Raw genomic sequence first — 25,523 nt, forward strand, 5'->3', positions numbered from 1 at the left:
AAACTGCTAGGTTGGCAGGAGCAGGGACCGAGCAACGGGAGCTCACCCCGTTGCGGGGATTCGAACCTCCAACCTTCTGATCAGCAAGTCCTAGGCTCTGTGGTTTAACCCACAGTGCCACCCACATCCCTTTGTTTCCTTTAGCTCCTCCATAATTAAAAATGACTTAATTCAAAAGTTCAGAACACTGAGAAGAACTGTAACAGAAAATTCAACAATAAACATCTACCAGGATCTCTGCACAAGAACACTGCAACGCAGCTGTGAACTTAAAATTTGCACGACGGTAGTCCACGAAGAAGTCGTAAGGTTGGGGCTGCCATTCAAACTCCCAATAACTTATGAAGGAGTAACTAAAGACGCTTTCACACAACTGGAGGTTTTTTTTAAAGAAACCACTGAATCAACTGGGACTGCAACCAAATGAAGACAAACAGCTGGGAGAAGTAGGCAGTGGAGAGGAAAATTCAAGGGAGGAGACTGGCAGCAAATAAAAAAGGAAGAAAAGCAAGACGAAAAAGACACCTGAAAAAAACTCAACAACAACAGCAAAAACAGCACACAGATGGCTTCTTCTCTGCCTACTGAAATTACCATCTATAACACACCTTCCAACATCTTCGCCCCCAAAATTGGGACGTAAGGAGGGGAGTACCTTCCCTTCTATTGCTCATCAGCAGGGTCGTGCCACAGCGCTGGACCCTCAGCATTTTGGTGCAACCCTGCTGACAAGCGCCAGAGCACCGGACTGAAAAAGGGACATCCCGGGATGCAAAGAGAAGCCGGGATTGGCTTCTGGGGTAATAATAATAATAATAATAATTTATTTATATCCCGCCCTTCCCGGTTCAGAAAACCGGGCTCAGGGCGACTAACAACAAATTTAAAACATTTAATTGATGCAACAAAAACAGCATAAAATACAATATAAAACGTGAAGAACAATAAATTCAGAATTCAAAAATCAATTTGGGGGGAAATCCATCCAATAAACATTAGATGATCACCAGGGCTAACTATTTGGGCCAGCGAGGAGACCAGGGGAGAATTAGCTGTGGGATCCCAGAGTGGGTAATCTTCATAAAAAGGTAACAGGATGTCCCACTTAAAACGGGACAGTTGTGGGGTACTGTCAAACATGCAGAGTCCTCTCCTCCCCTGGTAACTTCATAGGAAGAATCACAAGCCGTTTGTGTTTCATGGTCCTTTTATTTCAGTCATCTGGTTGCAAAGCAAGAACCCATGTCTCTCCACAAGGAGAGGGGTTGGCTACTCTGAACCCTTCCCCCCTTCCGTCCCCAGCAACATCCTGGGCGCCAATGGGAAGTTCTACTCCTCTGTATTCTCTGTTCTCTAATATGCAGAGACCTATGAGACCGAGGGGAGGGGGGTCACCCTTGCTCTCTAGGGAGGTCTCTGCTGGCTGTTCCCTCCCTTCTCCCTCTTCTTTCACTATTTTATAGCTAGGTAACTCCTGCAAAGGCTGTGGAGCGTTCTGTCTCCTACAGAAACCACTGGGGAAAAGCGGGGCAAATCTTCCCCCTCTTCAGAGAGAAGCTGATCTGACAGAGGATTCACTTCCAAATATTCCTGTTTAGACCTTTCCCTGACCGGTTCGACCAAAAGCTATAATCTCTAACCAAAAAGGGCAAGAATTGGCTTTATACTATGGGTGCAGCCACGAACGGAGGATCCCGGCAAACCATGATGTACAGTGCATGTGTGGCGTCACATGCATGCGCTGTACATAATGACGCTGCACATGCCATGAGCGGAGGATCCTGGCACCGTCCATCTGGTGCTGGAGCGGCGGCACTGGCAAACCACTATGTACAGCACATGTGTGGCATTGCTACATACGGTGCATGCGCTGTACATAGCGGTTTGCCGCCCTGGGTGTCACGACGCCTTCGTTCATCCCTGGACTGGAGCACCAAGCAAGGCTGCCCACTGTCTCCCCTGCTTTCCCCCTGGCTATGGGACCCTTAGCTTTGGTACTGAAAACAGAATTTGATTTGAAAGGTTCTGAATTATTTGGAGAAACCTATCCCATCAATATGTTGGCAGATGACATTGCTCCATTCCTTTCTGATCCTGAAACCTCATTACCTGCTGCTATGCACCAATTGTCTTTCACATAACTCGTATATTTACTCCAATCTTTCAAGAATTTCTGGTCCCGCTAGTTTCAAATTCTCCCTGTCATTTTATTCTGCATACTCCAAAAAATCTATTACATTTTATGCAAACAAGAGACCTCAGCTACATCATAAGACCCTTTACAGGGCCAAGAAAGAATGGTGTATAAAAACTTTGGTCACCTGAAGGATATCCTTTTGATTTTACAAGGTCCCATGGTTAAAAAGGGATGATGGAGGTCAAGACTTTATGTGTTCCCTTATCAGAAAATGGACAAGACACTAGAAGGCATTATTAATCCCTTTCTAAAATCAAAAAGAGATTTGACCATATGGAAAAAATGGAGACTGCCACTCTGCGCATGCTCTGGGGTATTTTCCCGACATGCAACAAATGAAAGGCCATTTTTGTTCGCCTCTGGAAAAAGAACTCTGCACATGACCCAAGCTGTTTCAAGCAACAACAATAAAAGAGGCAGGGAAGCCCTGCTTGTGTTTTGCAAAGATTTTGGAAGTGCCGCTCTCCTAACAACTGGATTGCTTTCAGACCCAAGCAGCCAAAAACATTCCTTGCAGCAGAAAATCATCCAGCACAGATTAAACACTCTCGGTTTCTGTCAGCACTCTTTCTTTGTTAATGCCTATACGATAATGTGTTTTTATATGGCTTTTTTAAAAAGGTATTTTTTAAAAAAGAAAAAAAGATCTATTAGACTGTAAGCTGAAATTTCTACAAATGCCCTTTCAAATCAGGGCATACCACACTGAAATTGTTCAGCCTTTCATTCTAATAAGGTGCATGTTCACAGATAAGCAGCGTGCGTAACAGGAGGCCTCCAGCTAGGGTTATACCAGCATCCGTAACAGCTCTTGGATAACAACCAAGAAGAAGAGGAGGGAGGGAGGGAGAGAAGAAAGCAAGAAAGAAATCTTCTTTTATGTATGTCTAGACGCCGCTTCTCCAAAAATAAACCTGGCATCTGGTTTGTCTCCCAAGGCTATTGTGGAAAGGTGATAATTAGGCTAAGGCAGAAACTGGGTCCTTGCCAGCCCTACCTCACACTAAATCCTCTAGGGGGTTTCCGCGGCTCTCAAACCAGCGGTATCTTTTGCTCTCTTTTTCCCCAAACGCTTGCAAAGTGGGATTCAGAAAATAATGAGACAAGGGAGTGTGAAATTGCCTAATAAAGCAAATTATATTCCGCAATCCACCTTCATCATTGTTTGTTAACAAAACCTGCGTGATCAACAGAAGGCGGGGGAACAGTGTTCTCAACGCCTTAGAATCAAACACCCACCAGTTTTTTGTCCTGTGGGGAAACTGAAATGTGGAAGGCGAGAGATTTATACTATCTGAAGAGAAACCAGAGGATATGAAACTGAGATACGAAAACTAGGAGCTAAATGGCACCTTTAACCTAGGTTATGGGCACAACAATGGAATGTCTAGGTGCACTTTTTCTGTAACAAGGATACAAAGCAGAAAATGAACGAACGGCACCTGAAATATGATGTTCATTTTTCACATGGTCTAGTGCATGGGTAGGCAAACTAAGGCCCGTGGGCCAGATCCGGCCCAATCGCCTTCTAAATCTAGCCCGCGGACGGTCTGGGAATCAGAAGAAGAAGAAGAAGAGTTTGGATTTGATATCCCGCCTTTCACTCCCTTTAAGGAGTCTCAAAGCGGCTAACAATCTCCTTTTCCCTTCCTCCCCCACAACAAACACACTGTGAGGTGAGTGGGGCTGAGAGACTTCAAAGAAGTGTGACTGGCCCAAGGTCACCCAGCAGCTGCATGTGGAGGAACGGAGACGCGAACCTGGTTCCCCAGATTACGAGACTACCGCTCTTAACCACTACACCACACTGGCTCTCAATCAGCGTGTTTTTACATGAGTAGAATGTGTGCTTTTATTTAAAATGCATCTCTGGGTTATGTCTGTGGGGCATAGGAATTTGTTCATATTTTTTTTTTACAAAATATAGTCTGGCCCCCCACAAGGTCTGAGGGACAGTGGACCGGCCCCCTGCTGAAAAAGTTTGCTGACCCCTGGTCTAGTCCTTCCGCTGCCCACCCCCCTGATATTCTTAAGAGGGTCTATTTTCCAGTCTTCAGGGAGTAGTTGGAAGTGGGGAGGCAGAAAAAGGGCCTCCTTTCCTTCCACTCTGCAGTGTTAATCTGAAATATTAGGCGCAAGTACTGCACCCAGATATCAGAAACTGCTCGTGCTAATGAAATTCCCTGTCACAAAATGTTATGTGCTGAGTTGAATAGGATGAAAAGGATGTGAAAAGGATCTAGGAGTCTTGGTTGACCACAAACTTGACATGAGCCAACAGTGTGACGCGGCAGCTAAAAAAGCCAATGCAATTCTGGGCTGCATCAATAGGAGTATAGCATCTAGATCAAGGGAAGTATTCTGCTCTGGTCAGACCTCACCTGGAGTACTGTGTCCAGTTCTGGGCACCACAGTTCAAGAAGGACACTGAAAAACTGGAACGTGTCCAGAGGAGGGCAACCAAAATGGTCAAAGGCCTGGAAACGATGCCTTATGAGGAACGGCTAAGGGAGCTGGGCATGTTTAGCCTGGAGAAGAGGAGGTTAAGGGGTGATATGATAGCCATGTTCAAATATATAAAAGGATGTCACATAGAGGAGGGAGAAAGGTTGTTTTCTGCTGCTCCAGAGAAGCGGACACGGAGCAATGGATCCAAACTACAAGAAAGAAGATTCCACCTAAACATTAGGAAGAACTTCCTGACAGTAAGAGCTGTTCGACAGTGGAATTTGCTGCCAAGGAGTGTGGTGGAGTCTCCTTCTTTGGAGGTCTTTAAGCAGAGGCTTGACAACCATATGTCAGGAGTGCTCTGATGGTGTTTCCTGCTTGGCAGGGGGTTGGACTCGATGGCCCTTGTGGTCTCTTCCAACTCTATGATTCTATGATTCTATGATTCTATGATTCTATGAATAGGATCCAAAATGCAGCAGTCTGATTGGTCCTAGAACAAGAGGATTCAGATTGCAGCAGTCTGATTGGTCTGCAGGAGCCACCCAATCCAGCTCCAGGTGGAAGTGAATCCGCAACCTTATTGGCCTGCAGGAGAATCCCAGAATTAGCCAATCACGTGGGGCCTATTGTGCAAATAATGTATATAAAGCAGACATTTCGGGGGAACTTCCATTCCTTAGTACTCTGAGCTGAATAAAGAGCATGGAATCCACACTCGACTCCGAGTATATTTCACAAAATGTGCTTAGAACAATGGGAGTTTTGAACACCGAGGGCACGGCATCAGATACACTCAGTGGCTGCAGTTACATGTCACAGTAAACCATGGCTTGTGTCACTTTCTTGCCTGTAAATGTTTGACTAGTACAGATGAATCCTAGCCCATTTCTGGAGGGAGTCACCGCTGGTCCCACAAAAGACTGGTGCCATAAAGCCACACAAGCAAAAAAAAATCGTGGCTAGGAATATTTCCTTTTGTGAGGAAATTAAAAGAGGAACTGGAAATCATATTTGAACTTAGCCTGATCTTTTATTCCCCTTCCTTCCCTCCCTTCCCCCTTTTTATGAAGTTTACCCGTTCTGGGATCCCACAGCTAATTCTCCTGGTCTCCTCGCTGGCCCAAATAGGACTAACTTAGCCAGCTAGCCCTGGTGATCATCTAATGTTTATTGGATGGATTTCCCCCCCTAAATTGATTTTTGAATTCTGAATTTATTGCTATTCACGTTTTATACTGTATTTTATGCTGTTTTTTGTTGCATCAATTAAGTGTTTTAAATTTGTTGTTAGCCGCCCTGAGCCCAGTTTTCTGAACCGGGAAGGGTGGGGTATAAATAAAAATTTTTTATTATATTATTATTATTATTTTATAGCCCAGATGATGCACAAACATCTGGAATGATAATGTGCAGTTTTGGCAACTCTGTCTCAAAAAGGAGACAACAGAGCTGGATAAGGGGAAACATGGCTATGGGATAGAGCATCATCTGTTCAAGGTGGAGCAGAAGGAAAGGCAGAATGGAGATGGAAGAGCAAGTTGACAGCCAGGACCAACCCCTGGGCTAGTTGTAAGTGAGAAGCTAGGCAGGTGGGGCTGACTGAGAGCAGATTGAGGTTGGTGAGGTCATTGTTACTAAGGAAGCAGCCACCATTGGTAAGACGAAAGATGTTGCTTATTTTTTTTTGGGGGGGGGTAAACATTAAGCAAGGAGGGATATGCTGGAGGTATCAATATGCTTGGAATCAACTTGATCCCCTCCCCCTCTTTCCTCTTCCCTTTCTCCTTCTGTGATGGAACTCCTATTTGGGGACTTCCCTGGCTTTTTTCTGGCCCATGCAGGACCAGTCTGGATAGTTGGCCTTGGTGAAGATTTGAAGTTTTCATCCCAAAAAAGTTCTTGATTTGAGTTTCTACTGAAATGAGGCTGCATTTTAATATTGTACTTAGTATTGTTTTTAAGTTGTATTTTAATCAATTGTTTTTATACCTGGTGTTAGCCGCCCTTGGCTGGGGAGGGCAGGGTATAAATAAAATTTATTTATTTATCATCATCATCCTCCTCCAAGGATTAGAGCAGGCATAGGCAAACTCGGCACTCCAGATGTTTTGGGACTACAACTCCCATCATCCCTTCCTAACAGGACCAGTGGTCAGGGATGATGGGAATTGTAGTCTCAAAACATCTGGAGGGCCGAGTTTGCCTATGCTTGGATTAGAGGGCAGTTTGCAATATAAAAACTGAAAAAAACAACATAACAACAAACAAAAACTATACATCCTTCTCACGGTTTAAAAGGCCATTGATTGCTTAATTAGTCAAAGGCCTTGTTCCACTGCTGGAGGGGCTGAAAGAGAATCTTCCCAGGTCAGCTCTGGGTCTGCAGAATCCAAATCCCCCTCATTCTCTCCCCCAATAAAAACAGGTCCCAAAACTGCAGCAGTGGTGCAAAAAGAGTGTACAGTGAGAAATTGCTACTCTCCGACTCAAAACACTAGAACTTGACACCATCCCACAAGACTGAGTAGCAGATTCTCGACAAACAGAAGGACACACATTTAAATGCAAATCACAATTACTAATTGTATGGAATTCACTGCCACCAGCTAGCTTAGGTGGGTTTTTGAAAGCATTAGGCAGGATAAGCAGCAAGTTCTGAAAGATAAAATTGGAGATTGCCTACTGGAAAGCAGCATACCGCTAGTTTTCAGAATATCAGGGAGTTCCCAAAGGTTCTCTGGCTAGCCACTGCTGGAGACAAGAGCGGACCTTTGAGGAAGAACATGCAGCACTTCTCATTGTCAAGTACATTGGGTTCTGCTGTGTTGCAGCACGCCCAAATTGCACAAGAATCGCTCTGTGCCATTAAGGGCTTTTCAAACATATGCAGAACGAGAACAATCCATGCCTCTTACACATGCGAGGCCTCTTGAGTTGAGGGTTTGGCAGACGATGAAAGCCAAGCCCCGCCTTGCATTGCTTGCTAGCAAGCCACAAAGCCCACCTGACAAGTTACTACAAACCAGCGCCAGCTGTGCGTGCAATGGGGGGTTCCCCAACACCCCCCCCCTTTTTTCTTTGCATGGGTTTCTGTTCAACAAGGTGATCGTAAGTCTTATTACCTGAAGTCCAAATGACAGCCAGAAACACCAGAAACAAAGAACCACAAGGCAGACTGCAGCCACCTCCCCTAAAATATGGCAGTATTTCTCCCCTAGCTAAAATTGGAACGATGAAATAAAGGCCTGAAAGATGCTTAAAGGCCACAGAGCCTAGGATTTGCCGACCAGAAGGTCGGCGGTTCGAATCCCCGCGACGGGGTGAGCTCCCGTTGCTCGGTCTCTGCTCCTGCCAACCTAGCAGTTCAAAAGGACGTCAAAGTGCAAGTAGATAAATAGGTACCACTCCGGCAGGAAGGTAAACGGCGTTTCCGTGCGCTGCTCTGGTTCGCCAGAAGCGGCTTAGTCATGCTGGCCACATGACCCGGAAGCTGTACGCCGGCTCCCTTGGCCAATAAAGCGAGATGAGCGCCACAACCCCAGAGTTGGCCACGACTGGACCTAATGGTCAGTGGTCCCTTTACCTTTTTATTCCCCCCCCCCTCGACACGCATGGAGATATAAGATTATCTAGATCTAGATACACACCATGTTCTGGCTGCTCCCCTATAGTGTGGAACAAGCCCCACTTAACCCAACAGGATTTAATTCTGAGTAAACGGGCACAGAGTTACACAGCGCATTTATGGCATAGGAACACTGTATGGGGATTTCCATCATGGCACTTACTTTCGGCGTAATTTTGATGTGGAAGAGTATATTCTGAAAGTGATACCCGTCGCTTGCCTGCAGAACCGCCGTGTCTTCCGAACTGTCGGATCCATCGTGGATGTAATGCACAAATCCCTGCAAGAGGTCATCAAGGTGGAAAAGATTCGTCGCCAGCGAGGTGTCCCCAGAAAGCTTGGCTAGCTGCCCGTGTTTTGGAGGATCTAAAACAGCCAGTGTCACGCTCTCAGGATTATCACTGTCTCGAATATCCAGCAAAAGGTTGGTGATGGCTCCAGCTTCCCCTTGGCCAAGAATGAGGGCTTCGTTCCTTAGAACGTAGGGAGCCTGAAATGTAAAGACAGCGTTCAGTTCCTTGCTTGCATGGGTAGGCAAACTAAAGCCTGGGTGCCGGATACGGTCCAACCACCTTCTAAATCCGGCCAACGGACGGTCCAGGAATCAGCATGTTTCTAGAAACCAGAAGCATTATTACTTGGCATTGTAGGAGATGATATACCGTATTTTTCGCACCATAGGACGCACTTTTTCCCCTCCAAAAATGAAGGGGAAATGTGTGTGCGTCCTATGGTGCGAATGCAGGCTTTCGCTGAAGCCTGGAGAGTGAGAGAGGTCGGTGCGCACCGACCCCTCACGCTCTCCAGGCTTCGCACACCTCTCTGCAAGCAGCGGGAGCCCAGCGCTGGGCTCCCGCTGCTTGCGGAGACTTGCCTGCATGCCGAAGCCTGCGCGCGCTGAACTCAGCGCGTCCAGGCTTCGCGGACCTCTCCGCAAGCAGCGGGAGCACTCCCGCTGCTTGCAGAGAGTTGCCAGCATGCCGAAGCCTGCGCGCGCTGAGATCAGCGCGCCCAGGCTTCGCGGACCTCTCCGCAAACAGCGGGAGCGCTCCCGCTGCTTGCGGAGAGTTGCCAGCATGCCGAAGCCTGCGCGCGCTGAGATCAGCGCGCCCAGGCTTCGCGGACCTCTCCGCAAACAGCGGGAGCGGTCCCGCTGCTTGCGGAGAGTTGCCAGCATGCCGAAGCCTGCGCGCGCTGAGATCAGCGCGCCCAGGCTTCGCGGACCTCTCCGCAAACAGCGGGAGCGGTCCCGCTGCTTGCGGAGAGTTGCCAGCATGCCGAAGCCTGCGCGCGTTGAGATCAGCGCGCCCAGGCTTCGCGGACCTCTCCGCAAACAGCGGGAGCGGTCCCGCTGCTTGCGGAGAGTTGCCAGCATGCCGAAGCCTGCGCGCGCTGAGATCAGAGCGCCCAGGCTTCGCGGACCTCTCCGCAAACAGCGGGAGCGGTCCCGCTGCTTGCGGAGAGTTGCCAGCATGCCGAAGCCTGCGCGCGCTGAGATCAGCGCGCCCAGGCTTCGCGGACCTCTCCGCAAGCAGTGGGAGCGCTCCCACGGCTTGCAGAGAGCTGCCTGTTTGGGGGCTGGGGTCGGGGGAAGCTCGAGCTTTCCCCGCGCCTGGGGGAAAAATAATTTTTCCCCTTTATTTTCCCCCCCAAAAAAACTGGGTGCGCCCTATGGTCTGGTGCGCCCTATGGTGCGAAAAATACGGTAAAAAGAAAGGATTGTAAATTATTTTTATATGCAGGGACGGCAGCAAGAATATTATTGGCACAAAATTGGAAGCAAGAAGAACTACCGACAAAAGAAGAATGGAGGATGAAACTGATGGACTATGCAGAATTAGATAAATTAAGAGGAAGAATTTGAAATCTGCGGGAGCAGAGATTCACAGAAGACTGGCATAAATTTACGGACTATTTGGAAAGTAACTGTGATGATCAGATTACGCTTGTAGGTTTGCAAGAAGCTTTATAAGGTGGACTATTTGAAATATTAAAAAAAAAGGTAACGAGGGGGACTGTTAGTTAAGATAATTAAAGGCAATAGGAATTTAAGAAATGCAGAATAAGTGATAAGAACGGAGGATCATCAGAGGGGCTGATGGAAGTCCAGAAAGATTGTATAAGAAGTGAAGTTTTGTTGTATGAATGATAATTAATATGTAAAAATTAATTAAAAAATTATTTTAAAAAAAGGAATCAGCATGTTTTTACATGAGTAGAATGCATCCTTTTATTTAAAATGCATCTCTGGGTTATTTGTGGGGCCTGCCTGGTGTTTTTACATGAGTAGAATGTGTGCTTTTATTTAGAATGCATCTCTGGGTTATTTGTTGGGCATAGGAATTCGTTCATTATTATTTTTTCAAAATATAGCCCGGCCCCCCACAAGGTCTGAGGGACAGTGGACCAGCCCCCTGCTGAAAAAGTTTGCTGACCCCTGGTCTACGGTTTAAACCCATTGCCACAAAACCACAGCTGTACCAACAACCGCTCATTTCCACGGCCTGTGTAAATTTGCGAGCGCAGATGCACTTAACTTGTTTTACATAGATCCTTATAGCCACAGGGAGGAAAAGGGAAGCACTCATTCAGGTTACTAACTAATTCTGTTCTGAGGGAAGGGAAAGAAAGCAACTTAAGGGGTGACAGGTGAAGCCATGCCACTGACTGAGTTGGGAAAGAGACAGGAGAATGGACAGGGCCACTGCAGGCCACAGGTGAGGAGCCATCATGTGTTTTCTTAAAAAATGTTTCCCTACACAAAAATGAAATCCTGCAAGTAGAAAGCTAGCAGAGCAGCGAAAAGCCTTGACCAGGACATTTCCCCCCCCCCTGGTGTGCTGGTTTTGTTTGTTTGTTACTTTTCAAAATGTATTTGCTTTCATCTGTTTAGACAGTTTTATATTCCATGTAATTGTTTTGCTTCAAGTGCCAGGGTACTAAGGGCAGAATTGCAAGGGGGACTTGAATATAGTTGAGACCCGAGAAAGGATCTCTGCCACTCTACTGAAAGCCTTGAGATCTGAGAGGCCATCTGTCTTGGATGCTCTGGTTGAGATTCCTGCATTGTAGGGAGCTGGACTAAAGGAAGAGGACAGCTGGGATATAGCTCTGTCAGCAGAGTTGGAGATTCTCAATTTAAGAGTCGTGGGTTTGAACCCCACATTGGGCAAAATGCATCGCAGGGAGGTTGGACTAGATGAAACTAGTGGTCCCTGTTCAGTTGTGGGTGAACATATCAGACAACACAGCGATTCTTCAAAGCAGCTCTTGTTTATTCACAGGCCAGGACAGAACTGAACTGAACTGAAGGGTTCAGTCAGCCTGCTTATATAGAGCTCCAGTACAACGTTACTGTAACAACTTTCTAAAACTATCCAATCACTGAACGTCACTTTCGATCCCTTATTTGCATAACTATCTACAGTATCCCTCTGCTGGCCCAGGGTGAGAACTTCAGTACATAACAGTCCCTTCTAATGCTACGATTCTATGATTCTACTAACTCATATAAAGTTAGGCTATTGGTCCATTTTGCTCAGTACTGGCAGCATCTAACAGTGTATGTTAGCAAGCAAGTTGTCTGCCTAACTTAGGTGTTTCAGCCAGAGAGCTATGTTGGTTACTTTCCTACCCAATACTGAACGTTAAACAAGGCACCGAGAGCCCTGGAATCTAAGAGGCTACCAAAGGAAAGAATTAAAAGTAACTAATAAACACTTCTTGAAAAGGCTGATGAATCAGGCTTCTTCAGCTAGACAGCAAGGGTCATCAGCACAAGGTCTCATTTGGACTGGTGGAAATAACACATTACTGTATGAAGGACACATGTTGAGGTTATTGCTAACGATTGGCGATGCACGTATCTTCTGAAGGGGAAGGGAGAGGCTTAGTTTAGAACCATGAAATTGGAGCTGAAGAGAAGGGAAAATAGCGCTAAATCCAGAAGGCAGGACAGAGCAAGAATATGGGATGGGAGCCATGCAGAACAATTAAATCTTATGTACCAGAATCATCTGGTGTTAAAGACAAGGGAGCACACAGCCAATTCATTTCAATTCAGGTCTTGTTTTTGTTTTGCTTACTATCCTTTTACATTGCTCGTTTACATTACGTTAACATGTTTTCACTGTTTTCATCTGCTCTGCGTACTTTGAAGAAAGGTGTAGCTATTTACACCAGGCCAAGCTATTTGTTCATGTAGACCTGTATTGTCTACCTTGACTGGAAGCAGTTCCCCAAAACATCAGGAAGAAAGAATTTTCCAGCTACCTGATCCTTTTAACTGGCGGTGCCACGTATTGAACCTGACACCCTATGCATGCGACAACCACTGAGCCATGCATCACACTGTAATGATGGGATTATTAGTGGAGTTCTTCTTGCTTACCTTCATGAAGGCTAGAGACATGGGTTGTTGTTTATGGCTTTTAAAAACACAACACCTCGTTTCTCAGGATGTGAAATCCTGATAGCCAACACTCAAGTTTCTGCACAACTCTACGGTGATGTGGTAGAGTTACGGAATACATGTCATTCTTGGTGGAGGGGGAAAGGAATACTTACCGTATTTTTCGCTCTATAAGACGCATATTTTCCCCTCCAAAAATTAAGGGGAGATGTGTGTGCATTCTATGGAGCGAATGCAGGCTCCATGGCTTCAGTGATAGCAATGCGAAGCCTCAGAAGTGTAGTGGGAGCACTCGTGCCGCACTCCGGAGGCTTCGGGTTGCCTTCACTGAAGCCTGGAGAGCAAGAGGGTTCGGTGCACACCGACCCCTCTCGCTCTCCAGGCTTCAAAGATAGCCACCTGAAGCCTCTGAAGTGGAGCGGGAACTCCCGCTGCACTCTGGAGGCTTCGGGTTGCCATCACTTAAGGTGAAGGCAATGTGGGAGAGGAAGAGCTGCACAGCGCCCCTTCAGCGAAGCGGGAGGAGAAATGGAAGGGTCTCCGTTTCTCCTGCCGCTTCGCTGAAGGGGCGCTGAGCAGAGAGGGGGAGAAATTCTTTTTTTTGTTCTCCCCCTCTAAAACAAGGTGCATCCTATGGTCAGGTGCGTCCTATAGAGCGAAAAATACAGTAAAAAGTGGGGAAACTGGGATGAGGGGGGAAAGGAGATGATCACTAGTCTGGCTCTGTTCTGTGATTAATTCAGTTTCACCCTGGCCTACTGCCCCAAAGGACTAACCATCAACATAAAATGGACAAGGAGCAGGGAGTAATGCAACAATGGAAGATGACTAAACTTCCTAAATGCCTGGAAAGGTTGGTGTGCAGGAAGGCTAACCATCAAATGGGAAGCTTTGTGGCCTGGAGACAAACTGGGAATCAAATATAGATTTGGATACGTATTTTCCCTTCAGATTTTTGAAAAATATATATACAGATCATAGCTTACCTTTGTTGATTGTGCTTGAACAGTGAACATTTCTGGTTCAGAGAAGTACTGTTGATGGCTGATCTTTAGGGAAAACTGCCCATTCCTACATGAACACCCAAAGAAGGTTATATAAATAGATGTTGCTTTTTGATAGGAATACAGGTGCACAGCATGATTCATCGACTATAGCAGAGGAGTTGTACAAAAAAAATTTTTTTTAATGCTCAAAAAAGGTGCTAAACCTTTTTGATCGGTGATAATAGCAGACTAGAAAATATCAACCTTGGAAGTGTTCATTCTGATCTGTCAGTGTGGAGGTTATATGACATTGCCAGCGAGTGGTTGCTATTCTGCACTTTGCAGAGCAATTTCCCATCACATTTCTTACTGGACTTTTTGCAGCTAGAAAAAGGATGGGATGATTGCCCTTGAAAGTGAGAGATAACAGCCAAATTTTGCTGGAATAAACAGCCCATCTGGAAGAGCCCCTTGTGACCACAGCCAAAAATGGCTCTGCCATAGCACCTTCAATGCTGCATGCGTACACTGAGATTTCACCAGGCACTGCTGTCGTATTTTCAAGCCTCCCACCTCAAAAAGAAATGAGTCTTAAGGACCAGAAACTTGCATGTTCTTAAATAAAAACTGCGATTCTCAGACCATTGCAGTCTGTACTTAGTTTAGTCTCAATTTCTGCACTTGTGCCCCAATCATATATCTCGTGGTATCACTTCAATTCTAATCTTTCCCTTCCTATTATTATTATTATTATTATTATTATTATTATTATTATTAAATTTGTATACAGCCATATACCCATAGATCTCAGGGCAGTTCACAACATAAAGTTACTATATAAAAAAGCACAAAATACGTTGTAAAAATAACAAAGACAACCTGATAATCCACCCTTCTACAACACATCTAAAAGGGCACTGGATATCAATCAGTCAAAGGCCTGGTTAAAGAGGTACGTTTTCGCCCGATGCCTCAAGGTGTATAATGAAGGCACCAGGCGAATCTCCCTGGGGAGAACACACCACAAGTGGGGAGCCACCAATGAAAAGGCCCATTCTCGTGTTGCCAGCCTCTGGACCTCTCATGGAAGAGGCACACAAAGAAGGGCATCAGAAGATGATCTCAGGGTCCAAGTAGGTTCATATGGAGAGAGGCGGTCCTTGAGGTATTTCAACTCCTACCCCACCCATCCACACAGATGTAGAGCAACTTTCCCATGCTATTCGGAAGTACCCTTGGATAACTTCCTTGCACTGACAGCAAGAGATGTAAGGAAGCAGCAAATCACCTGGATTTCTTCTTATCATGCATGAAACGAACTCTCTGCCCCTTCACATCTTCCATGGTGAAACGGTCACCCTGGCTCAACTCCGTCTCTTTCCCATTTGCCACAATCAGCAGTCTGCCGTTGGTGGGAGGGTCAACCACATGAAACAAGAAACCTTCTCCTTCGCCAACGGGGCCTTGCAACTCCAGGATGGAGAGGTCAATGGGCTTCACCTCGCCAATTCCTACCTGGAGTGAACCATTTGCCCTGAGAACAGGAGTCTGCATGACAGCTGAACCAAACAAACAAACAAAACAAAACACAGTTAATATGTAGACCTCGGCCTTTATTTCGCTGAAGATTTCTATATACCTTTTACAGTGCAGCTAACAGAAGTTGCAAAACTGACCACAATGCTTTCCCTGCCCATCTGCAACACAAAAAATACACAATGCCTTATGTCCCATTTTTAAAAGAAAAAATCCAGCAGTTTTCTAGATCTCTCTTCGACCTTAAGTGAAATACACAGGGTTGTTGTAGTAGAGAACACCAGAAAAGAGAAAGATGGATGTTTTTATAGTAGCAAAGCCACTAATTTTAGGTAATATACCAGGAAGTTATAGGTTTGAGAGTTCTGGTCCTTTTTATCAGAGATACTCTTGCCTACACTTCTGTATATATACAACACACATATATTGAACTACAATTTCCATGGTCAAAACAAAAACATTTTTTTCCTTCCAGTAGCACCTTAAAGACCAACTAAGTTAGTTCTTGGTATGAGCTTTCGTGTGCATGCACACTTCTTCAGATACACTGAAACAGAAGTTGCCAGATCCTTCTATATAGTGAGAAGGTGGGGAGGGGTATTACTCAGAAGGGTGGTGGGAATGGGTGATTGGCAGATAGCTGTGATGAGCCTGTTGACGACTCTTAACGACTGCAATAGGTCTTACAGGAAAAAGCAAGGGGTGAGAAGGTGAAAAATGGCTTTGTCATGTATAATGAGATAAGAATCCAATGTCTTTGTTCAGACCAGGTCTCTCCATGGTTTTAAGTTTTTAAGTTTGGTAATGAGTTGCAATTCAGCAGCTTCTCTTTCCAGTCTATTTCTGAAATTCCTTTGTAGTAATTTCTGAAATTCCTTTTAGTAATACAGCTACTTTGAGATCTTGTATAGAATGTCCTGGGAGATTGAAGTGTTCTCCTACTGGTTTCTCTGTCTTGTGATTTCCATGCAATTTCCATGGTTCAATAAGGTTGATAAAGAGAAATGGATCTGTCTGTTAAATCAGATTACCTGTGGTGTAGATTGATTGATTGATTGATTGATTGACTTATTTATTATTACATTTCTATCCCACCTTTCCTTCAAAGCACTCAAGGTGGCATACGTGGTCCCCCATTTTATCGCAACAACAACCCTGCGAGGTAGGTTGGGCTGCGAGACCATCACTGGCTCAAAGTCACCCAGCGAGCAGGATGGCCGAGTGAGGATTTGAACCTTGGGTCTCTCAGGTCCTATTTCAATGCTCTAACCACTACACCGCACTGTCTCTGATCACCAGCCCTCCTCACAACCCATGAGGTTCACTGTTACTTCATATGAACAGATGGGAAACTGTAAGTGAGAGAGTGACCCACACTACCCGGGTGCCAAGAGGAGCGTTATGGGAAAATACTCACTTTCACACTCTCTGCTCCAGGGATTTCCATAGAAACCATGGCTGCAGTCGGAGACACAGAGGCTTTCCTGCAAAAATGTAGTGGAGTCGCAAACTCGGCACCGACTTGATGTGTCGCATTCCAAACATCCTTTGGGGCAGGCTAGCATGAAAAGGAAAGGAACAAGACTTTCAAATAAAGATCAAACGCTACCACTGCCATTTTCTAGTCTCGGAAAACAAAGCCACAACTGTGTTATTACTTTATTAATGGTCAACGAAACAAGAGTCCAAGCACAAACGGCTTGTTGAGCCAACTTTGCCCTGAGCACTGGGGGGTGAAGGGCAATGCAACAAACAGGACTCTCAGACTATAAAATCTTCTCATTCGTTTCAGGAAGCACACATTCCTTTACATGTGGACACCAGTGTCTGGGCACATGAGCGCATGAATACATACACACACAAGGTTTGAGATCACACTTGATTGTGCCTCAGGAGCTCCTAAATCTGTGGTTGGCTTCCCAGTTAAGCGCATTAAGCAGCTATTGTTATAAAGAATTACATTGTCTTAAATATGAAGAATGCAAAGGGACACATCTTCACACTTTAACAAAAAGGGAGCCTGCTTGTTCAACATTTTTAAATTTGCTCCAGTTACTGTCGCTTCCAGGTAATCTGTTTATTGAGCATTCTTCCTGATTTATTTGCACAGTGTTTGTGGTGAGGTTATACAACGCTACCAGTTTATTGAGGATTCACTCTGATTTACTTGTGAAGCTAAATGATGTTGCATCAAGCAGTTGTTATCACAGTCTCCAGTGCATATCCCTGTCACTTTCCTTACTGCAAACCTACCCCTCCCCCAAAACACATTCTTTTTTGGAAACAGGTTTGTTGCTCAGAAGTGTCACTTTTGCCAGTATGCCACAGAATCCCACTCACAAAATAATGCCCCAAAGAAATTATTATGAAGGCCTGGGTGACCTGGAGGGTTTGGATGAGAAGGCAAAACTGTTTAGGCAGGATTATCAAACAGTAGAACGCTGATATATTGGGTTAATTGTTTTGCGAGATTCACCCATCTCTCGATTGTAAAAAGCCTCAAGGCACTTTACAAAAGAAGCATGAGCAGCTTGGACACCTGTGGCCAAGAGGCCGTCTGGTGTGAGCAAAGTTCAGTTGAGTAAGAACTTCCAAAAACTAGGTATAAATCCACTTAAAGCAGATTCTTCACCCCTCCTTTCCTAGTATAATCTATGTCAGGCTTCCTCATCCTCGGCCCTCCAGATGTTTTTGGCCTACAACTCCCATGAGCCCTAGCTAGCAGGACCAGTGGTCAGGGATGATGGGAATTGTAGTCTCAAAACATCTGGAGGGCTGAGGTTGAGGAAGCCTGATCTATGCCAGCTGGCAGCAATTCCTAGAAATCTTCCAGGATTGAGGCCCAGCCCTTCACAGTCTAGGACCCTCGTACCTATGGGACCGCCTCTCCCGGTATGCCCTGCAGAGGACCTTAAGGTCCATAAATAGCAACACCCTAGAGGGCCCGGGCTCTAAGGAAGTCAGATTAGCCTCAACCAGAGCCAGGGCCTTTTCAACACTGGCTCTGGCCTGGTGGAACGCTCTGTCTCATGAGACCAGGGCCCTGCAGGATCTGATTTCTTTCTGCAGGGCCTGTAAGAAAGAGTTGTTCCACCTGGCCTTTCGCTTGGAATCCACTTGATCCCCTCTTTCCTTTTTCCTTTCTCCTTCTGTGATGGAACTCCTATTTGGAGACTTCCCTGGCTTTTTTCTGGCCCACGTAGAACCAGTCTGGATAGTTGGCCTTGGTGAAGATTTGACGTTTTCATCCCCAAAAAGTTCTTGATTTGAGTTTCTATTGAAATGAGGCTGCATTTTAATGTTGTATTTTAATCTTGTTTTTAAGTTGATTCTTAATCAATTGTTTTATATCTGGTGTTAGCCGCCCTGAGCCTGGTTTTGGCTGGGGAGGGCGGGGTAGAAATTTATTATTATTATTATTATTATTATTATTATTATTATTATTATTATTAATTATTATTATTATTACTACTACTACCATGGAGCAGAGAGTGGGGGCTGCTTCAGGCGACAGAACTGGGGAGCGGGGAGCAGAGGTTGGCTGTTGGAGGACAAATGTGATGGTGGACACTGTCCTGCTGCTAGTGTTGAAGTAGTTTTCTTATGTGGAATGGGAGGGGAGGGGGGCTATCTCCTTCCTTAGAGGTTTATAAGAAGAGGTTGGATGGCCATCTGTCATGGATCCTTTAGTTGAGATTCCTGCATTGCAGGGGGTTGGACTAGATGACCATCGGGGTCCCTTCCAACCCTACAATTCTATGATTCTATCGTATTCTTTGCTGATGCAGCAAAATGTCTTGGGCTGCCCTGCTGTAAGCCACGCATATTCAGAGAACGAGTTCTCATCCCGAGATGAGTACAAAGTAAGATAAAGGATCAGAAGCTCTGCTACGGCTCTTCATGTCCTAAAGGTAAAGGTAAAGGAACCCCTTACCATTAGGTCCAGTCGTGGCTGACTCTGGGGTTGCGGTGCTCATCTCGCTTTATTGGCCGAGGGAGCCGGCGTACAGCTTCCGGGTCATGTGGCCAGCATGACTAAGCCACTTCTGGCGAACCAGAGCAGCGCACAGAAATGCCGTTTACCTTCCCGCTGGAGCAGTACCTATTTATCTACTTGCACTTTGACGTGCTTTCGAACTGCTACGTTTGCAGGAGCAGGGACCGAGCAACGGGAGCTCACCCCGTTGCGGGGATTCGAACCGCCGACCTTCTGATCGGCAAGTCCTAGGCTCTGTGGTTTAACCCACAGCACCACCCAGTTTTCAGAGACCAACAACATCAACAGGTTTGTTTAAGTGAAGCACATAAGCTGGAATATTATTTTATCCAGCCCATGGATTCTCGAGTCCTCTTTTTGCTCAGGCTGCTTACCTGTGAACTCAAGTGTGTTTTAAGCTTTAATCCCCTTATTGATATTCACCTGAGCACCTTTGCTCTCCGTGGTCTGCATAAAACCGCTTTCCACATGACGAGACGCACTGGGACCCCATGAGGAGAAACGGGGATTCACAGCGGGCACATTCACTCGGGGCACGGCACTGCAGGCAGCGGTCATCATCACATCCTGGAAAACACGCACAAATAACTTAGGAACGAATTCCTCTAGACAGAAACGCAGGGCACAGTTCTGTGTCTCGTGATCTGATTACACCCTGACCAAGGCAGCATACACAGTTAGCTCATTCTGTCCTTACAATACACTCGCAGGACATGGCGTGTCCAAGGTCACACAGTGAACTCTATAGCTGAGCAAGTTTTCTTGGGGTTTTTTGGTTTTTTATATAATTTTTATTACATTTTCTGTTTTACAATTTAGAATATTCATTTAAGCAACCTTAAAATATCAAAAACTTCCCTTCTTCTCTTTCCATGGTTCATTTTGCATGACATAAACCCCCGCATATTTTATATAAACCAAACCATTCAGTATTCCATTATTACATCCATCAAAACTTATTTACACTGTTGAATTCATCTTAATGCTGCCAACGTTTTCAAGTGTACACAATTTCCCCCACATATTCAATCAACATTTTCCAATCTTCTCTAAACCTATGTTCTTCTTGTTCTCTTATTCTGTGTCTTAGGCCCGCAAGCTGCACATATTCCATCAGTTTAAGTTGCCATTCTTCTTTAGTTGGGACCACACTCGTCTTCCATTTTGGGGCTAACAAAACACGGGCCGCTGTAGTGGCATACATAAATAACCTTTTTTGACACCTGGGAAGCTGAACAAGAATTTGTACTTGGATTGTCTACATTCTAGCTACTGCAGGGTGTACAAGTGTTCATATGTATGTGCATGCATACACAGAGAGAGAGAGAGAGAGAGAGAGAGAGAGAGAGAGAGAGAGAGAGAGAGAAATATTGAGTATAATAGATGCTACCGGATGATTAGACCTGGCAGGACAGAAGCCACTCAACACAAGCAGACAGTGCTGGGTTCCTAGCTCAAGTGCAGGTGGACATTGCCTCAGGGTCCCAGTTTTTGGCCTTAGGAGAACTCATTCAGGCAATGTACCAGTCTCCTGTCATCCTTGGGGTTTGACATTCCTGCAGTCTCTCCTGCTCCACAACTATGCAGGAGCATGTGGCTGCAGAACAGGCTGCAGGCCCTTTAAATAGTGCAAACAGGTCTCCCAAGGTGGAGCCACTGTAAGGTCCAGACATGTCAACTTTTTAAGGCTTCAGATGACTCTTAAGCCTTTGCTGAGAGAGCATCTTCCCAAGTGCAGATATAAGGTCCTACTGGGAGCTGTCCAGGGTGCTGATCTGCCTGGACCTAGACAGGGCTTTGTATCCATTACCACTTTCCTTCAAGATCCCAAGCCTCAGAAGAACATTATAGATATATGCCAGCTTAAATGCCGTTGTAGGTCTTGAGGCGACAGCGCAAATTTGCGGCGAAGGTTTTCTGAGTAACAGGCTCTTTACTGTTCCCGTATGTCCTAAATCACAACAGACAGGCGCTGTAAACCCCAAACGCTGTAAGCATAGCAGGGATCACATTGACAGGTCTCATTTGAAGGCAGAACTGGCACTCCGAATAGGATACCTCTGTCACTACAGTCAGATGGTGTCAGGACCAGAATTCACAGATTCAAACCATGAATCTGGAGGCTGAGGAATGTCAGAGCACTCAGGGCAGCCCACTGCCAAGCTCAGGCCAAAGTGAAGAATTACAGGGTAACAAGGCCCTGAAACATCAGTAGGTTGAAACAGCTCACATAGCAATCTCTGAACTATAGAAAAGCTTCCAAGTTGGACTTGCTCTCTAGTATCAGTAAGAACAGAAATCTGTTGTTGCTGCAGTTGATACTCCCAGTTCTAGCCACCAAGCAAATCCATCCCACTTATCATTTGTATTTGTATTCTGTATTTCACATGTACCCCACTTTCCTCCAAGGAGCTTAAAGAAGCATGCATGGTTCTCCCCCTCTCCATTCTAGACTCACAGCATCCCTGTGAAGTAGATCAGATTGGAAGACTATCCCAGGGCCACCCAGGCAGCCCAATGGATGAGCAGAGATATGAACCTGGGTATTCCAGGTCCTAGTTCATGACTCTCACCAACACACCCAACTGGCTGACTTTGCTCCCTCTCACTTTGCCTTGGGGGTGCCCTTAATCCAGGCTTGCCTTCTCCTTGTAACCTGTTCCCTGACTTGGCAGCAACCTCATTTGGCAAGTAGAGGCACCAGGGCAGGAACAGAGAACCCAGGTCCACAGGTCAGCAAGATTTCACCCAACCCTCTTAAGGCTCCCCAGCTCTGCACTAGTGAACCATGGGATTTTTGTCTATTACGTGACAGTGTATGTTTTGACTCCACAGAGTAGGAAGTGATGGAGACAGGATGTTTGTGTTACTGTGTTCAGTAAGGTAGGACTATTGTCCTTTGTTCTTTCTCTTTGCTGTCTGATGCTAGAGAGCGAGGGAGCCATGTTGCAGTGCTCCATGTGTGTTTATATGTAAATAAAGTAGATCAGACAAAATGCTGAGTTGCTGAGGTCTGTCACACAAGCTGCGAAGACTCTGAGGATCCCTAAGTGTGCTAATGTCTGTTGGCATCGGTCGCTGTGATGTTCGAGCAGAAGAAAGCTTTTGAAACTCCCGAACGATCGACCAGGAGGGAGGGAACATGCCAGTTGGGCATGTGTCTCTGCCAGGGTCCTACTCAAGTGTAGGACGAGCTCCTGACAGTAATCTAATCCCTTGGCACTGCCACTCACTACATTGATACTGCCTCCTTATATCGTGCACATGCATGCACCACATACACCGAGAACCTCAGTCCCAATGGCCAAATCCAGCCCACCAGACCTCTCTGTTTGGTCCTTGAGTCTCTACTCCATCCCACAGGGCACAAGAATGACTTTGGCTGACTGGGAAGCCTCCTTGAATTGCGATAATGCCTCTTCCTCACCTGGAAGAAGGATGGGGTGGAAACCTCTGACTTCTGCCTTACAGCAATGCAGCCTACTCTACACAAATAAGAGTCAAAGAATCATAGAACCTCAAAAAGTTGCCAATGATGGAATGCTGCCCTTGGGTTGTAAAAGATCTCTTACCCCAGTCATGGACTGCTACGTTCCCGTGAAGGGACGTGGACAGCACAGCAACTGTTTGGCATGCCCTTCTCACCAATGAGGGACGCGGGTGGCACTGTGGGTTAAACCACAGAGCCTAGGACTTGCCGATCAGAAGGTTGGCGGTTCGAATCCCCGCAACGGGGTGAGCTCCCGTTGCTCAGTCTCTGCTCCTGCCAACCTAGCAGTTCGAAAGCATGTCAAAGTGCAAGCAGATAAATAGGTACCAATCCAGCGGGAAGGTAAACAAAGTTTCCGTGCACTGCTCTGGTTCACCAGAAGCGGCTTAGTCATGCTGGCCACATGACCCAGAAGCTGTATGCCGGCTCCCTCGGCCAATGAAGTGAGATGAGCGCCACAACCCCAGAGTCGTCCGTGACTGGACGTAATGGTCAGGGTTCCCTTTACCTTAACCTTTTTTGCTCACTAATGAGCTGATGGGGAAGGACCTATACAAGACATAGCATGAGCTCTCCCCCCTCTCCTTTTGCCCTTTACCACCCAGGTCCAAAGCAAAATCTTGACTGGTCTTGCAAAGTGGCAGAGGACCCACCCCACCGCCTTGTCTCAAATGGGGGCCCAAGACACCATCTGACCAGCAAGGAATTAGTGAACTTCCATAGCAGTATCTGACAGAGGTCGTTTGTGGACGGCGTCCTCGAGAAAGGAAATCAAGTACACTTACCCTGCAGGCAAAGTAGCAGAGACTTACTTTGGCAAGTGTCAGATTCCTTGTAGAAAGCAGGAGGGCAACGCTCCACACAGGAACCTTCGTGGAGAATGTATCCCTCCATGCACTGCAAGCAATCGGTGCTCTGGGGACCACTGCAAGCGTTGCAGCTCCAGTCACACTCTGGAATGCAAAGAAGGAAGAAAATACATACACATCCTAAGCAAAGCCCACAGTCTGCTCGGCTTCCACCCACCCATTTTAACATACCAAACGGTACTGACTACAGATGCATTGAAGGGCAAAGAAAGAACAGCGGAACAGATGCAAGGCAGGAGAGAAAATGCCTAAGGAGATGTTCTTAGAATAACACAGATCTTTCTCTGGGGTTTAACATTTCCCAATTATGCTAAACATGGACACAGGAGGCTGCTTTTCAAAGGTCCAGTCAGGCAGTCGCAACGGCTGCTCCCTCGAGGTCCTTGCGGTTGCTGTCGGCTGACACTGCTCCATGGCGTCTCCTGCCACGGTTAAAGCATAAATCTCTTATCTTCCACTCCTGTGGACTTCTGGGATTTCCCCGCAAGCGCTGCTAATTAAGCAGGCCGAATCAATGACGAAGGTGACATTGCCCTGAAGTCAAAAGGAATTTCGGAAGAGAGCGTGGCAAAGTTAATAACAGGGAGGCAGGGACATCTCAGCCACGCTGCTCCAGGCAGCTGCTGGGTACCTCCTGGGAGACGCATGCAATAACTGTGAGAGAACCATGCTACTGTGAAAAGAGCTGAGCATTTATTCAGCACCAACAGAGCGCCAAGTGCTATACATCAGGGTGGGCTTAAGAACCTAAGAACAGCTCTGTTTGATCCAACCAAAGTCCAGCATCCTGCTCTCAGGGAGGCCAACCAGAAGGTTATGGGATGCCTGTAATCAGGACCAAAGAGCAACAGCCCTCTCTACACCTGCGGTTCCCATCAAAGGCTTACTGCCTCCATCTAGCAGTCAGAACTATTGGATCTAATCTGCTCTTAACTAGGCAGAGGGCCTTCTTGGTGGTGGCGCCCGCTATGTGGAACGCCCCCCCCCCATCAGATGTCAAGGAAATAAACAAATATCTGACTTTTAGAAGACATCTGAAGGCAGCCCTGTTTAGGGAAGTTTTAATGTTTGAAGTTTTGTTCTGTTTTTAGTGTTCTGTTGGGAGCCACCCAGAGTGGCTGAGGAAACCCAGCCAGATGGGTGGGGTATAAATAATAAAATTATTGTTATCATTTACTAGAACCTAATGATCTATTAACCAGGGCCATGTGTATAATTGTGAAAGTAATAGTAATGCGGTTAGAACAAAAGACAAGGTGCCTCTGAGCATTCTGAGATTAGGTTTTTGTTTTCAACACCAGAACTCAACTGAACTCAACCTCCAGTCCTTTCACATAGAAGTCTATTCCTGGATAACTTGCTTCATTCCAGCAGATTAATTTCAGAAGAAAAAACTGCTTTCTTGCTGCTTAAACCTTGGGTGATCTACTGCTAATCGCCCAGAGATGTTGTCAGGAGACCCCAGCCTACCTTTCGCAAACCCCTGTTGTGCAATACAGAGAAGTGAAGTGGATTACAATCCCCAGATTAAACAGAGGATGGGATATTGGTGAAGGAAATGGCAATGGAGGTGTGGAACGGGAGAGACGCTAGCACAAGATATAGCAATCACAAAAGTCCTGGAGGAACAGGGTGGCACAGAGATAGAAGCAGTCCTAGTCAGGTGTTACACAGACCCAGAGAGGATGATGAGGAAGCCCTGCTGGGTCTAAGAATAGCCTCTTCTGCAAGCTTAAGAAGGGGGGCTGTTGTAAAAGGAAACCAGGAAAGCACTGGCACTCTAGTTTTCCAGACCTCAAGGTGAGCCAGGGTGCAAAAACATATGTGCAGAAAGAAGTTGGAGCTGTCCTTGGATGCCCTGGCAAGAGAAACTTGAGCAGAGCAGAAACAGTGAGCGTAAGAGAAGGAGAGAGGGGACATGGGGACACTTTACAAATTGACGTTGCCCCTAGAGACCCAGC

General features: G+C 46.1%; 1 protein-coding gene across 2 annotated transcripts in view; it reads right to left on the reverse strand.

The window, feature by feature from the left end:
• The window catches only part of FRAS1 (Fraser extracellular matrix complex subunit 1), a 356,925-nt gene that overhangs the window by 99,937 nt on the left and 231,465 nt on the right, over positions 1-25,523 (reverse strand). For both annotated transcript variants that reach the window (XM_083631513.1, XM_083631512.1), the window contains exons 23-28: positions 23,506-23,646; positions 19,627-19,770; positions 16,624-16,764; positions 14,959-15,229; positions 13,671-13,755; positions 8,437-8,763 (exon numbers count right to left, since the gene is read on the reverse strand). In XM_083631513.1, the coding sequence (XP_083487639.1) occupies positions 8,437-8,763; positions 13,671-13,755; positions 14,959-15,229; positions 16,624-16,764; positions 19,627-19,770; positions 23,506-23,646 (1,109 nt within the window). The remainder of the gene's footprint in view (positions 1-8,436; positions 8,764-13,670; positions 13,756-14,958; positions 15,230-16,623; positions 16,765-19,626; positions 19,771-23,505; positions 23,647-25,523) is intronic.

This window comes from Podarcis filfolensis, assembly GCF_964270895.1.
Source record: "Podarcis filfolensis genome assembly, chromosome: 9".
Taxonomy (NCBI): Eukaryota; Metazoa; Chordata; class Lepidosauria; order Squamata; family Lacertidae; genus Podarcis; species Podarcis filfolensis.